This window comes from Vipera ursinii (assembly GCF_947247035.1).
Source record: "Vipera ursinii genome assembly, chromosome: 2".
In the NCBI taxonomy this organism is placed as follows: domain Eukaryota; kingdom Metazoa; phylum Chordata; class Lepidosauria; order Squamata; family Viperidae; genus Vipera; species Vipera ursinii.
Window position 1 is genome coordinate 76,189,511 of NC_139513.1, and position 15,996 is coordinate 76,205,506.

General features: G+C 38.6%; 1 protein-coding gene across 3 annotated transcripts in view; it reads left to right on the forward strand.

Moving 5' to 3' along the window:
• RNF145 (ring finger protein 145) overlaps nucleotides 1-15,996 on the forward strand; it is a 75,907-nt gene that overhangs the window by 23,291 nt on the left and 36,620 nt on the right. For all 3 annotated transcript variants that reach the window (XM_083352262.1, XM_083352263.1, XM_083352265.1), the window contains exon 3: nucleotides 7,008-7,116. In XM_083352262.1, the coding sequence (XP_083208388.1) occupies nucleotides 7,008-7,116 (109 nt within the window). The remainder of the gene's footprint in view (nucleotides 1-7,007; nucleotides 7,117-15,996) is intronic.

Here is a 15,996-nt window from a genome sequence, read left to right on the forward strand (position 1 = left end):
CGTTGTTAGTTGGAATACTTAAATTGTGTCATTCTCAGAGGATGCAAACGTATAGGCCTCTCTTTGCTCTCAGTGAAATAAAAATCAAACAGCAAGAAGCTTAAACATTAAAACAGCAGGTGCCTGGGAAAATACTGTGATACTGGATGCAAACTGTTTATGAACAGATGTACTACAGGTACACCTTATTTAACAACCATTTATTTAGCACTGTTCAAAAGTATAACGGTGCCGAACTAATGACAGTTATGGCTGGTCCTCAAAGTTCCAGCAATTGTAGTGTGATTCAAGGTGCTGGTAATAACCTTTAAAGCCCTACATGGCTTAGGCCCGGGGTACTTGTGAGACCACCTGCTGCCATTATCAACCTCCCATCGCCCGGTTTGCTCCCACAGAGTCGGCCTCCTCAGGGTGCTGTCGGCTAGGCAATGCCGTCTGGCGACCCCTAGGGGGAGAGCCTTCTCTGTGGGCGTGCCGACCCTCTGGAATGAACTACCTCCGGAGCTGCAGACGGCTCCTGACATTCGGTCTTTCCGCCGTGACCTGAAGATTTGGTTATTCCAACAAGCGGGTCTGGACTGACTATGTTTTTTAAATTTGGCTTTTATTGAGTTAAATTGTCATGTATCACATTTATTGTTTAATTCTTTTTTAAATTTTGTATTCCATGTTTCTTAAATTTTTTGTTGTGAGCCGCCCTGAGTCCTTGGGGAGAAGGGCGGAATATAAATTCAATAAATCTAATCTAATCTAATCTAGTGGCCCCATGCCACTTGGTCAAAGTTTGGGCACCAGCATTTACGACTGCAGTGTCTACTTCAACTCCCTCTATCTGCCTACCTCTTCCTCCCCTCCCCATCATTTCTGCCCTTCTGGCCACCCTGCAATTTGCTGTCACCAACCCTTGCTGCCACCAGGAGCCTCTCCATGGCTTTGCAAAGGGCCAAAGCAGTACACCTCACCAACAACAAGAGAAAGAAGAGGGTGAAAGTTGAGGGCAACAGGTAGGTGGTGACAGAATCCAAGGCAGCAGAGATGAGGTGGGGGAGTTGTAGCCAGGCAAGCCTGGCAGGGCAAAGCTGTGAGGACTTTGCCTAATGACAGTGTGGTCCTTGCCTAAAAACTGCAACTGGGACTACTAGAACTGCCATCACTAAGTGGTATGGTCACGTAATGTTTCACCTAAAACCACTTCATTTGTAATTTCTAGTTCTAATTAGGGTCATTAGGTGATGATTACCTGTAGACGTTTAACTTTTGTAGCACCCTTAAAGTTGGCATCCAGTTTACTTTCCAGGAGAGCTTCATTAAAACATTCAAAATATTCTGCTTTTTTAATCAAGGCTTTAATAACGCATCTCAAAAGTTTAAATCTTGTGGCAAATGCATGTCTTTTCTATTAGGTAAAGTACTTTATTCACGTGTATCTGTTTTGATAGTGTAGAAATCCATTACTCAATCAAAATGAGAATGCATACTTTTCAGTTCTTTCAGATTCCTGATTAGGGAAGATATTATCAAACTAAGCAGACACACACAGACACCGTCCTAAGATAGGGAAGAAAAATTCAGAGAATATGAAAGAGCTTCACACTCTCTCCAGTTTTTTTCCCTTCACATGGATCACCATGCTTTTGATTACTTTTTAGTAAACCTTTGCTTGTCATGCTAAACATACTCAGACAATTTTAGTTATAGAATTCCATGAAGATACACACGATTTTACAGCAGGAGCTTTAAAAAGGCCTCATTAATAAATGCATGTAAATATTTTTATATCTGAGGGATTTGCGAGCGTGTATGGATTTGCTCAGTGTTTTCCTCTTGTTGTCTGTAATTAATCACCAGCAGTGCTTTATGTTTAAATATTTACTGCTCTGATTGTTGTGTGTTGCACTGCACATATTCTGGATACTCACCCCCTTCTGAATTTGTGAAGAGCAATGTCGGGAAAATATTTTGACAGTCATGTAAGGATCCTCCTGCGTGAGGAGACAGAAGGACATGTGGGTATTTCAAGAAGACCGAGTGACCTATTCTTTTCAAAACTGCAGAAATTGATTCCACTAGTTTGATGATTACCATTAATATTCTTAAAATTAAATCAAGTAAAGCATCCATATCAATTCCCTTTTTCAAGTATTTTGGTTTAAAGGGAGCCCAGAGCAAAATGCTTCCATTATTATAGGGATATATGTTTAAATGCAGCCTTTTTCAGGATTGGGGAACATAAAGCCAAATTCAGATGGGTAGCTATAAAATTGAATGTATGAATGAATTATCAAAGCCAAATTCAGTTGGTCCTCACTAGAAAGTATTCTTGGTTTCATCACTACGAAGTTATGGTCCCTGTTATTATAGTTGCAACCTGGATGTCTGTTGGATTATCTTTATATATTTGTTCAGCAATTAAGTTGAAGTGGGGATGCCATCTTATTTGTTTATTTTAAAAGATTATTAGGCCACCCATCTTATGACACACAACTTTGGGTGGCTAACAACCCAAAAAGTTACCATTACTGTACATTTACTCTGCAACTAGTCAGGGGTCTTAGTGATGCAAATGCCCCCAGTATTGTGATTCCCTTCTTGTTTATTTATGGCTGCTACCAAATTTTTGTAGTGTTAACTTTTCATATGAGCTAAAGACCATCTTGTTTGTCCAAGTGTTTGGCTAAATCTGTGTTCCTATGTCATTAATGTGTTTCCATCATTGTAACGATCTTGTTTTGTGGTTTTAAGTGTTGATATCTGTTAATCTTTTTTTTTGCTGTTTGGTTAGTTGGGGTGGGATCACTTTCAGATTACTTTTGCTTAAACTAAAACCTAAAATTGGTATAATTAAACATGTTTTAAATATCAGGGACCTTTTGACCAAAATTCTATAATATCCTTCTATCTGCCTTCCTAACGTGGACTATAATTACATGGGTAATAGCAGTGCAGAGTTTTTGAAGCCCTTGAATGTCCTTGTCTAGGCAGATTCAGCCCTGGTTGAATGAATGAGAGACTATCAGTGAATTCCAGGGCTGTAGGCTAGACCGGGAAATTAGAAAAACATCCTGGAAGAAGGCAGTGGCAAGGAACTTCCATGCTGTTGCCAAGAAAACAGTATGCTTGTGCCTGTCTATTTAGCAAGAGCTGAGCTTGATTCAAGTATCTGCGGATGTCTTCTCATTTCAGGGGTGATTAAGATAGGGGAGCAACTTCCTTACACAAAAAAGATTATTACATTTCAGTCGAAAGAACTCAGTCCTGGCTTATCACAACTCATCCAATTTCCAATTTTCTCACACCCTCTTCCCCAGCTTTTGTCTGCCTGCTGCAAGATACCCTTTGCCATCCTTCATGCCCATGGGACTCCTCTGCACATTTGTAGAGGATTAAAAAAGATGTAATATAACGTGCAGTAATAAAGATATATAGAGGTAGGAGTGGGTGAAAGCATCGCTATTTTCTAGAAATTGAACTTCCCCATATCAGGATTAATGGAATATTCTTTGCAAGTGATAAATTTGTTGTTTAGGGTCTAAGTTGAATCTTGATATAGATGGTCATTTCACCTCTTCTGTTATTGCCTCCTTCTAAATGAATAGAACAGAAAGGATAAATATATTATGACACTGGTTGCCAATATTCAAAGATGTGGTAATATTCCCTCAAATAGGCATATGTTTGCACATACCTACCTCTCTCATATATGAAAAATCACGGAAGCAAATGTTCTATGCCTGTGCATGAAATGCTCAGATTGTAGCCTTGATTAATGACACCTCCAAGTGAGCTTCATGCTTAAGCAGACATTAGGCTGAGTGACAGATCTAATTTTTGAATTTTTCATTTTAGGGTACAGCTATTTTTAAGAGAACACACAATCTTGTGATATGGACTTGTATCTCTTTTCTGACGACATGGAGGAATGAACTCCTCTGGAGTATGATGATCAATCTCCATCTTGAGTTCCTTTTAAAAAATTAGTTATTTAACACAATGAGAAGGCACATGAGATCTAATGCATTTCTCTTGGGCTCAGAACTCACTGTACAATCTATTTCTGTTCCCTTTCCATCGTTACTGGTTGTTAAAATGCAGGCATTGCTGTTTCAAGCACAGAAGGTGAGCCCATAATGGGAAATATTTACTGAACAGTTCCCACACAGTTAGTGACTATGATGGGCTTGCTACCTTTTAGTGCTTTAAAAAAAGGGAAATTCAGATTTCTCAACTGACATTGGGTCCAAAATGAAGTTGTTGAACGTAGGAAACTGCAAAAAAAAGTTAATATTGGAAAGGCTACACAACCCCAGATTTACAGTTTCTTTTTTTGTCTCAGCCATCAAACAGTGTAATGGAGAGTGTAATCAAGGTTGTCAAGGTTTAATTATGCTTTTAAAAATGAATGGGCTTTCCTTTTTCCCTGTGAATAGATCAGATTCAGTACTCCACCCTTTAGCTAAACCAGAAGGAGGGCTAAAATATCTGGCCTAAATACAGGCAGTTTTGATGATTGTGCACTGATATAAATCTGAACATTGGGTTTTTAATCTACTGACTTGAAACTCTGATCCTGATTGTGACTCATATTGTATATGCATAATATAGCATAATGTCATTGGCATTGCCTTTTGCTGACACCCATTCAGGAACTTTGTTTACTATCTGAAGTCACTACTCAGTTTTACTATTGGTATGCTTCAGATCTTGATTTTTAAAATAAACTTTTGGCAAAAGCAAATGTACTTTTTATGATCCATTTCAGGCAGTCACAGCCTGCTGGCTGCTCCCACCATTGTAGGTGACTGGAAGAATCAGTTTGTAGAAAGAAAAGATTCCTATGATTGTGATAATTCTTGCAAAATTAACTCTGTTCATTGTCTTCTTTGTTGAAAGACACAAGATCATATTTTAAGGCTTTTTATATCTGGCTTAGTGGTTGACATGGGAAGGAGAAAATAATTTGCAGTTTTGTTTCCCATCAGCAATCATTACAGGAACTAGGCAGGAAACAAATTTCCTATTCGGAAAATTGGGTCCTGGTATACTTATTTTTCTAGAACATAGACTATTTTTCAAAGTAGATAATATCTTTTATTGAAAAGAAAAATGAGCCCTCTGAAACAATGGATTTGTGATGGCTACTTTTTAACAGTTTGCACAGCAGGGGAAAACTGTTATCCCTCAAATACAGTTTGTTGGTATCTTAGACTGACATTGAAATTAAGCATTAAACCAAGTAGCCTAAGTTTTTGTGGCTAAGAGTTCACTTATTTGTAGTAAAGATAGGAGACAGGGTGGAGGAACTGTTAGGAATGTCCACCCTAAACATTGGATCTCACCAATGTTTTGGGGGGACATTCATAACTGTTCCTCTACCCTGTCTTCTGTCTTTACTACAAATAAGTGAACTCTTAGCCACAAAATATATTGGACTGTGCTGAAATAGACAGATTTACACTGAGGATCACAGGGAAAGAAGATACAGAATATTTTCAAACATGGAATTTATGTTATCAGTAGTTAGAAAAAAGGGGGAAAGACTAAGAATGTAAACTTGTATTATTAAGTAAACTAACCCAGACAACACAACGTTTATTAAGCACTAATCAAATGTAATAATAGAAAATTAATTTAAAAAATGGGGGGAAAAACATTGGATCTCAGCAGTCTCAAGTGGGGCACTCTGTTTCTTATGATCCTGGGAGAATTTTTAAGATAAAATGTCACAAAAGATGACTAGAGCAGTGGTGAAGGAAGTCAAGTAAAGAAGATGGATTTTTTTCATTTTGAACAGAAGTGAGTCCATGTCTGGGCTTATAAAGTGATGATGAGACTGACCAAATACCAGTACAATTCTGCCATCCCTTGGCTTTGTTTCAAAGGTACATGCAATAAACTACCAATAAACTAGTTTTTGTTAAAACGTTTGTTAAATATTTTACCAATAAATTGTATCCTACATTTTGTATGCCACCAAATCATTCGTGTTCACTATGCTTGGAATATATATGGGCATTCTCCAAGGAGATGATTGGAGAAACATCTTTTATGATGCCCGGGATTCATTTGAACTTGTGGATTTTGAGGCAGTGAATAAAAGGCCCTGCAACATAAACTCTGTCACCTGTGCTTATATTTTTTGCTGTTCTAGACACTTTAAGGGCAACCAAAGGTTTGCCAGTGGTTGGATTTAGGACGTAGTTAATGATTCTTTGAGGAATGGATTTGTCTGAGCTGTCTTGAAGGAGGCAATGGTTTGATGGCTTCTAAAAAAGCCATATCTGGGTTCAGTCATACTGGATGAGTTCTGCCCAATATCCAACCTTCTTTTATTAGGTAAGGTCTTAGAGAAAGCAGTGGGGCACAAGTTGCAGAATTTTCAAGGTCTGAGTGCAAAATGCATGATCTGGACCCCTTTCAGTCACGGTTCAAACATAGGCATGAGACTGAAACTTCATTGGTCAACCTGGTGAATGATATGCAGTAGTGACTACAGTACAGTACTTCTGAGCAGCATTTGAGACACACATTCGTGGTATCTTCTGGATTGCTACCAAGATTTGGGAAGGATAGCACTGCATGCAAATATTGAGAGGGGATGATTCTACTCCTTTGTGAAAGGCAGTTCCAACCAATAATGCTGGAGATGGACAGGTGAAATTGGTGACATTTGGGGTTCTTTTTAACATCCATATAAAACTACTGGGAGAGGTCAATCCTTTGAGTCTAATTAAAGATATAGTTGAGGCCTCAATTCAACGTCTGGAGGTTGTGAGTGACTGGATAGGAACAAAAAGGCTGAAGCTTAATTCCAGGAAGATGAAGATGCTGTTCATCCAAAAGCTTGGGTGATGCTCGGGTCTTCATGCGTAGAGGCGAAGTATCAATAATGAGACAGGGAAAGCATGGAGGTCCATAGGAGACATCACAACGTCCTCACACCAATGACTGAAAATCATTTAGTAAGTATTTTGATAGTTAACACTGTATTATCTCAATTTCTTATTTAGGTTATATCTTCAGTGTTGTGCTCCTAACCTTGCCTAGACAACACCTGGTTCAACTCTACCTGTATTTTCTAACTGGACTGCTGCTGTATGCTGGGCATCAGATCTCCAGGTAAGAATAACATAATTGATTTACTTACCTGCCAGTGTAATTACCTTGATGTAGCCTTCTCATTCACTAACAAATTATAAGTGAAGGTGATCTTATTGTAAACTGATTTGTGCCAGTAATTGTTGATACGTATCAGTCAGCCATATGTGTGATTGTTTTAGAGACTTCAAAGTCTGCTGTTAAAAAAGTTTAGTATTATACAGTTGAGGCTAAAGAATCAAAGAAAATAACTGCTCTGGATCTCATACTCTGTAGCAACTGAACCTGCCTATTCATTCTGTGCAGCAGAGCCTGCCCACACTTCATAAAACAAGACACAGAACATCAAGAGAATCTGAACTTACTGGATGGGCAGAAACCATCAGAAATAGGCATTCCTTTGTGACACCTAAGCTGTATGCTAGGAAGGGCTTGTTAGGTAGTAACTAGCACCTTTATTTATTTATTTATTTATTTATTTATTTATTTATTTATTTATTTATTTATTTATTTATTTATTATTGGGACTTATATAAGTTAAAAAGAAATTAAATTAATAGCCCCAGTAGAATAAATTAAAATTAAGTTAAAAATTAAAAACATAATTAAAATCCCTGTCAGTCCAGGTCAGCCTTGAATTGCAACCAGAAAACCTTGAATTGCAACCAGAAAACCCAGTACAGCTAATAGAGCAATACTGACGCATGGGCCTGCCAAGGCACTGCCTGCATGACTGCAGCTTCTGAGTAGTCATCAAGTGCAGCTCATGTACAGTGCATAGCAGTAGGTCAATGACAGGTGCTCAGAGGTTTTTTTCCAGGTAAGGTTATAAGATGGTGATGGAATAGCATATCTTATTGTATAAATAAAATATCAAACATCAGTGTAGTGGTCAGTATCAATCCCCACGTTTTAGTGGGACTCTTGTTATCTGTAGTGCTATTAGTTAAAGTAGTATTTGTTAAATTATTTTAACAAATTGTTAATTAACAATCTGAAACTTCAGGAAGGGATCAGTGAACTGAAGAGTTTGGGGATCCCTGGCCTAGCTACTGATAAAGTTGAGTTTTGGCTAACATAACCTTTGATATGAAGCGATGCTCCTAGACTCCTGATTCTGGCGTAAAGTGGTTCAGTTGAGTGCCATCATTCTCATACCCTCTGGGAAATGAATGAAGATGTGTAGCATAACACTCTCCTAGCTATGCATCCTTTATTTGATTGGAGTATCCTCAAATTGGTGTTGATTCTGAGCGACCACACAGGTAGATTCTCTCCAGAATGTGGTCTCAAGTGGTGAATATATCTTGGGGTGACATCTTCCTTCTGCTTAGAAGATCATGCATCCTTAGGTATAAACAAAAGGCATGACTATGTCTAATGAATTTGAAATTCATTTCTGGATGTGCTTATCTTTATCTAAATCACTTTGTTTTTGTTTACAAAATGGTACATTCCAGTCTTGAGGTTAGTAACATATTGGATACATAACTGGATTATGCTGATGAAATAGGTGCATATCTTTGTCCAAGTATTTCTTAACAAAAATCCATTTAGGTCTATTACTTGGCTAATTATTAATTATGTTTTAGCTTCTACTCTACTGAAAACTCATGCATATTACTGTTGAAATGGTTATTTGAAAATGAATTACTTTTTTAAAAAACATTCTGAGTATTCCACTTTGGAGCTATATATCCTTTTGACCACAATGAGTACAATGCATCTTTAACTTGCAGAGATTTTTCCTGCATTAGCAAAAAGATGCATAGTTGAAGTTTCTAAATGCTTCTAAAATTACTCTTTGTTTAGATATAGTTACTCATGTATGCACTCATTGCTTTGTTCTGCATTATTAAATATCCAAATCATTCAGTTTTGTTACTCCCTGGTTGGCTGTTACACCATAGCGAATAAAGTGTTGGTTAAAACAAATAAAGTTCAGTATTATAAATGAGATAAAACACTAAGATTACATATTAGATCAAAGCAGTGTAAAAATAAAATAAGTAAAATAAATAAAAGTGGAAATAAGACCAGTGAGCATTGTGTAAGAATCAACAAGAATTTATTGATTTGTTGAATCTGTTGATGCTTTCTTTCCCAGTCTCACTTCCTCATCTGGTTGTGGGCAGTGGGGGGCTGTAGTCCTCTAAACATTGAAGATCTGCCACTGAAAGTTTGGAAAATGACAGAGGATGACCTCTTTGCTGGGGTGGATTTAAGAGGGGCCTCTTCCTTAATTTAAGGAGGCAGAGGCATTCAGCTGCAGATGTGTAAAGATTACCTTGGTATCTGGGAGATAGTATCTGAAGTTCCACATAACATGGCCTTTAAAAGTAAGCAATATCTATTTAACTTGTATTCAGAAGTGGATTAGAAGTTAGCTGTATCAGAATAGGCATGGAAGGTTTCCATTGACTGATTGTGATTGGTAATTTAATGACTATCTTCTAATTTTGATCAGCTAAGCAAAAGATTCGATTACAGAAGATTAGTATACAGGGAGTGCAGAATTATTAGGCAAATGAGTATTTTGACCACATCATCCTCTTTATGCATGTTGTCTTACTCCAAGCTGTATAGGCTCGAAAGCCTACTACCAATTAAGCATATTAGGTGATGTGCATCTCTGTAATGAGAAGGGGTGTGGTCTAATGACATCAACACCCTGTATCAGGTGTGCATAATTATTAGGCAACTTCCTTTCCTTTGGCAAAATGGGTCAAAAGAAGGACTTGACAGGCTCAGAAAAGTCAAAAATAGTGAGATATCTTGCAGAGGGATGCAGCACTCTTAAAATTGCAAAGCTTCTGAAGCGTGATCATCGAACAATCAAGCGTTTCATTCAAAATAGTCAACAGGGTCGCAAGAAGCGTGTGGAGAAACCAAGGCGCAAAATAACTGCCCATGAACTGAGAAAAGTCAAGCGTGCAGCTGCCAAGATGCCACTTGCCACCAGTTTGGCCATATTTCAGAGCTGCAACATCACTGGAGTGCCCAAAAGCACAAGGTGTGCAATACTCAGAGACATGGCCAAGGTAAGAAAGGCTGAAAGACGACCACCACTGAACAAGACACACAAGCTGAAACGTCAAGACTGGGCCAAGAAATATCTCAAGACTGATTTTTCTAAGGTTTTATGGACTGATGAAATGAGAGTGAGTCTTGATGGGCCAGATGGATGGGCCCGTGGCTGGATTGGTAAAGGGCAGAGAGCTCCAGTCCGACTCAGACGCCAGCAAGGTGGAGGTGGAGTACTGGTTTGGGCTGGTATCATCAAAGATGAGCTTGTGGGGCCTTTTCGGGTTGAGGATGGAGTCAAGCTCAACTCCCAGTCCTACTGCCAGTTTCTGGAAGACACCTTCTTCAAGCAGTGGTACAGGAAGAAGTCTGCATCCTTCAAGAAAAACATGATTTTCATGCAGGACAATGCTCCATCACACGCGTCCAAGTACTCCACAGCGTGGCTGGCAAGAAAGGGTATAAAAGAAGGAAATCTAATGACATGGCCTCCTTGTTCACCTGATCTGAACCCCATTGAGAACCTGTGGTCCATCATCAAATGTGAGATTTACAAGGAGGGAAAACAGTACACCTCTCTGAACAGTGTCTGGGAGGCTGTGGTTGCTGCTGCACGCAATGTTGATGGTGAACAGATCAAAACACTGACAGAATCCATGGATGGCAGGCTTTTGAGTGTCCTTGCAAAGAAAGGTGGCTATATTGGTCACTGATTTGTTTTTGTTATGTTTTTGAATGTCAGAAATGTATATTTGTGAATGTTGAGATGTTATATTGGTTTCACTGGTAAAAATAAATAATTGAAATGGGTATATATTTGTTTTTTGTTAAGTTGCCTAATAATTATGCACAGTAATAGTCACCTGCACACACAGATATCCCCCTAAAATAGCTATAACTAAAAACAAACTAAAAACTACTTCCAAAAATATTCAGCTTTGATATTAATGAGTTTTTTGGGTTCATTGAGAACATGGTTGTTGTTCAATAATAAAATTAATCCTCAAAAATACAACTTGCCTAATAATTCTGCACTCCCTGTACATTAAGTTTAAGTAAAGTTTTCTTAAAGCAAAGGCAGTTCTAGGCAATGCCAGAATATCATCAGCTTGTCTTTTCATACTGTAGTTCTCTCTAGCCAAAGGAGGAAAATACTTCTTTTAAAAGAAGGAAGTGGTAGAATAGCCCATTTTAAAGCAAATTATAAGAACACCTATACATTTCTAGAACACAGATTTCTTCCTGGGAGGTGGAAGAAAAAACTTCCATCAAACAAAGAATAGAATTGAAAAAAACCAAATGTGTATAAGAATTAAACTTCTAGATTAACTCAGGCATTTCAGCTTTAGATAGTAGCCCAGAAAAAGCTACTACAGCATAACTTGCACATTTTTGTAACAGTGAAATATTTGTAATGAATAACTGAGCTTGTGATTGGTATAAACCTGGGGTTCCCAACCCTTGGTCTGCAGCCCAGTGCTGGACCACGGCTCATTAAAAATTGGGCCATGCAAGCAGCAGGCAAGTGCATGAGTGTGCAAAGCTGCATTTGTGCAAGTTGCACATGGACACATGAAACCATCCCCTCTTCCCCACCCCCTCCCACCACTCCTGCCACTGTCAGTCTGCAGAGCTGGAAAGATTGTGGACTGCTAGTATAAAGAATAGTTCTTTAAAATATTTTTTTTGGAGAATGTTTCTTTTTGGGAAAAAAATGACATGGAGAATAAATTGTATGTAAAGAGCAATTAGGAAAAATATTTTCTGGCACAATATTTGTATCCCCCCCCCCTAATTTTTATTGGCCAGTCTCTCACTTCAGCTTTATGAATGACTGTTACCTCGCTTGTTTGCATTAGCAGTTACAGTCCTTCCATGCCAGGATTATGATCTTCACTTTCTGTCGCTAGGAAAGAGAGCTGAATCACACTGTTCATTTTTTTCTTTATTTTTGCTCAAGGAAAAAGGAGTTTTCAGAAAGTTGTAATAATAAACAGGATAGGGATATACGGCGTAATAGGGGAAATGTTGGAATTAAAAGTTGGAATTAAGATTGCCAGCAGAAATATCAACAACCTAAGATATGCAGATGATACCACTCTAATGGCAGAAAGTGAAGAGGAACTAAAGAGCCTCTTGTTGCAGGTGAAGAAGGAGAGTGCAAAAGTTGGGTTGAAACTAAATATTAAGAAAACCACGATCATGGCATCTGGCCCTCTCAATTCCTGGCAAACAGATGAGGAAGAAATGGAGGTAGTGACAGATTTTATTTTCCTGGGCTCCAAGATCACCGCAGATGGGGACTGCAGCCAAGAAATTAAAAGATGTTTGCTCCTGGGGAGGAAAGCCATGGCAAATCTAGACAGCACACTAAAAAGCAGAGACATCACCCTGCCAACAAAAGTGCGTATAGTCAAGGCTATGGTCTTCCCAGTTGCATTGTATGGCTGTGAAAGTTGGACCATAAGAAAGGCTGAGTGCTAAAGAATTGAGGCCTTTGAACTATTGGTGCTGGAGACGACTCCTACGAGCCCCGTGGACTGCAAGGCGATCGAATCGGTCAGTCCTACAGGAGATCAACCAAAACCATGAAGTTGAAACTCAAATACTTTGGCCACCTAGTGAGACGGAAGGACTCACTGGAGAAGAGCCTAATGCTGGGAAAGGTTGAGGGCAAGAGAAGAAGGGGATGACAGAGAATGAGGTGGCTAGATGGAGTCACTGAAGCAGTAGGCGTGAGCTTAAAGGGACTCCAGAAGATGGTAGAGGACAGCAAGGCCTGGAGGAACGTTGTCCACAAGGGGAAATGTATACAGCGCTTTCCTTACCAGTCTAATGATACAACTTCCTGGAGCTGATAGAAGGAAAAGGACGGGGAAGTGGTATGGAAAAGGTTAAGCCACTTCATCAGCAGGAGAGGGGAAGTTTTGAGAGTTATCCATTGTGCTAGCTGTGAGAACTGGAAGATGAATTTTCCCCTTTTTGTCTTAATTTCATTTTTATTTTCTGTTGCCAGCTAATTCGCAATGATAGTGTAGTAGAATCTGTTATACTTTAGGGTAAGATAAGATGCAATTATATTGTTACTTTTTTCTTTGAGTTATATCTGCTGCACCTTTCAATATATCTCGCTTCTAGAAACAACCATTTTGTTCTTCCACTTATAAAAATGGATAAAGCACAACCATCAGTTTATATAGTAAAAAACAGCTCTGTTAAACATACTTACTAAGAAAAGAGTCTCACAACCCATAATTTGAGAAATACTTTTATAGAATATTTTCTGGTTTCTGGAATTCATCTCTGGAAAAACCTATTTATTCTTGCAATAGGTTTTTGAGAAGTGAAACTGAGCAGACAGATATTGGCAACTTTTGTAATAAAGGCAGCAAATCAGCTGGATTTTGCAAATACTGGTGTAGGTCCTCAACTTGCAACAATTCATTTAGTGACCATTCAAAATTACAACGGCACTGAAAAAAATGACTTATGACCAGTTTTTTCAGTCTTAACAACCATTGCAACATCTCCATGGTCATGTGTTCAAAAGTTGGATGCTTGACTACTGGTATCTATGACATTAAGACAATTTATGACATTGTCCTGGAATCACGTGATCCCCTTTTGCCACCTGGGGAAGCCAGATTCAATTAGCAACTGGGTTACTAACTTAAACACCTGCAGTGGATCACTTAACAACTGCAGCAAGAAAGCTAGTAAAACGGGCCACAAATCACTTAAAAACTGTCTTGCTTAGCTGATATTTTGGTCTCAATTGTGAGCCCAAAGAGCTGTGGTGGCATAGTGGTTAGAATGCAGTATTGCAGGATAACTCTGCCCACTGCCAGGGGTTCAATCCTGACCGACTTAAGGTTGATTCAGCCTTCCATCCTTGTGAGATCACTAAAATGAGGAGCCAGTTTGTTGGGGGCAATATGCTGACTCTGTAAACTGGTTAAAGAGGGCTGTAAAGTCTAAGTGACTGTCCTGGATTAACAACAGTAATTGGACTAGAATATATGTTGCTAAGCAATGCAATTGCAAAGTGTGATATCACATGACTGCATTGCTTAGTGATGGCAATCCTAGGAGTCCCTGTTGCCATTATTAAGTGAAAATTGTGGATTGTTAGGCGAGGACCACACATGACTGCAACTTGCAAACTCCTGCTGCTGGCTTCCCACAAACAAAGTCAATAGGATAAACTGGATGGAAGTTGCAAGGACAGCTTGCAACCAGGCTGGAAGGCAGAAGAATACTATAGAACAAGACAGAGGGTTGCTGCTATGCCACACAAGTGTGTGCCTGCTAGGGAGGGAATGGTGCAGGACATGTAGGCTATGGACTACAAGGTCTCTGCAATGTCGTACTCCATAGTGGGGCATCTCTGGAGAAAAAGTAGTGGAAGCAATTAGCAATGTTTCCTGCTGGCTTTGCCATTGACCTGGCTTTTGAGAAGCCAGCAAGGAAGATTGCAAATAGTGATCACATGACTGTGAGGTGCTGCAATTGTAGGTGTATCCAGTTGCCAGATGCCTGAATTACGACCATGTGACTCAGGCGGTGGTACGATGCCTGGAACTTCAAGGACCAATTATAAATACCACTTGTTCAGTACCCTTGCTATTTTGAGTGGTTGCTGAAGTGGTTATTAATTGAGGACTACCTGTACTGTATTACGTTTTATTGTTTTAGATTGAATGAATAGGTTCTATTTTTTAATGAACAGAACTTATTGTGTTTTTTTTTAAAATAAGCACTGTTTATCAGCTGATAGTTTAAGAAAATATAGTTGTGCAAGTTAACATAATCAAGTTGAAGGAGTTAGGTATACAACAGCTTAGGTTTTGTTGTATTTACAGCTAGTCATCTTCTAGTAACTGCCTTGCTTAGCAACTGTTCAGTTAGGACGGTGGTGAAAAAATAAATTTGTGAGCAATCCTTGCAGTTATGACATTTGCTGGTCTGTGAAGCAAAGAAAAGCTGAAGTAAGATTGTAAGCAGAGTCATAGTTTCATTCAGTGACCACTTTGCTTAACAATTAAGTTGCCAGTTCCGATTGGTAAAGAAAAACTACCTACCGTATATCTTTTCATGCCTTTAAGGTATTATAGGGAAATTGTGATTTAATAAGGGAAGGAGCAGAAGGAAAGATAGGTGCAAGCAAAGAAGAAATAAGTAACTACGTAATTTGGGATGGGCAGGAGGTCAGTTATGTGGCTAGTCTGTACAGCATTTCTCTGTATCTATCTAAATTGAGTGAATCAATATAGACATAGAAAGAAATTGCAATTGATGCAACTAGTTAAGAGATTATCTTTCAAAATCAAAACAGTATGGGCCTATTTCAGTGATAGAGCTACTATGAACCTTGACAATTGATGACTCTCAGATAAGCTGGAATGCTTATTTTTCTATACCTTTGGCAAAATATTGGTCCTTTTATCTCTCAGATACAGGCAAGGTCATCTATCTAGCAGAGATTTTGAAATATGCCCAGATTTTGGCCTTTGGTCAATTGCTTGCACACAAAAGAAGGTTTCACAAAGCAAATATGTTATTAGGGAGGTTTGGTAACTTTAGGAATGAAATTCAAGTGAATTAATGAATTCTTGGAATAATTCAGTCATGTCTGTTTAATAATAAGGCTGAGTTACCAGGGAGGAGAAGATGAGATCATGATCTTTTGGGGAAGTATATATTAGTGGGGGAAGAGATTGATAGCTAAATTTGTCATAGACCTTTTTTGTCACCTAATAAAAATCAATAAATTTACATCATCAAGATTTCTCACTAGTGAGAACCATATGGAATAGACATCTGTTTTTATTAAATAATGTTTAAACATTGATGGTGGTATAAACCATGGTTAAAACA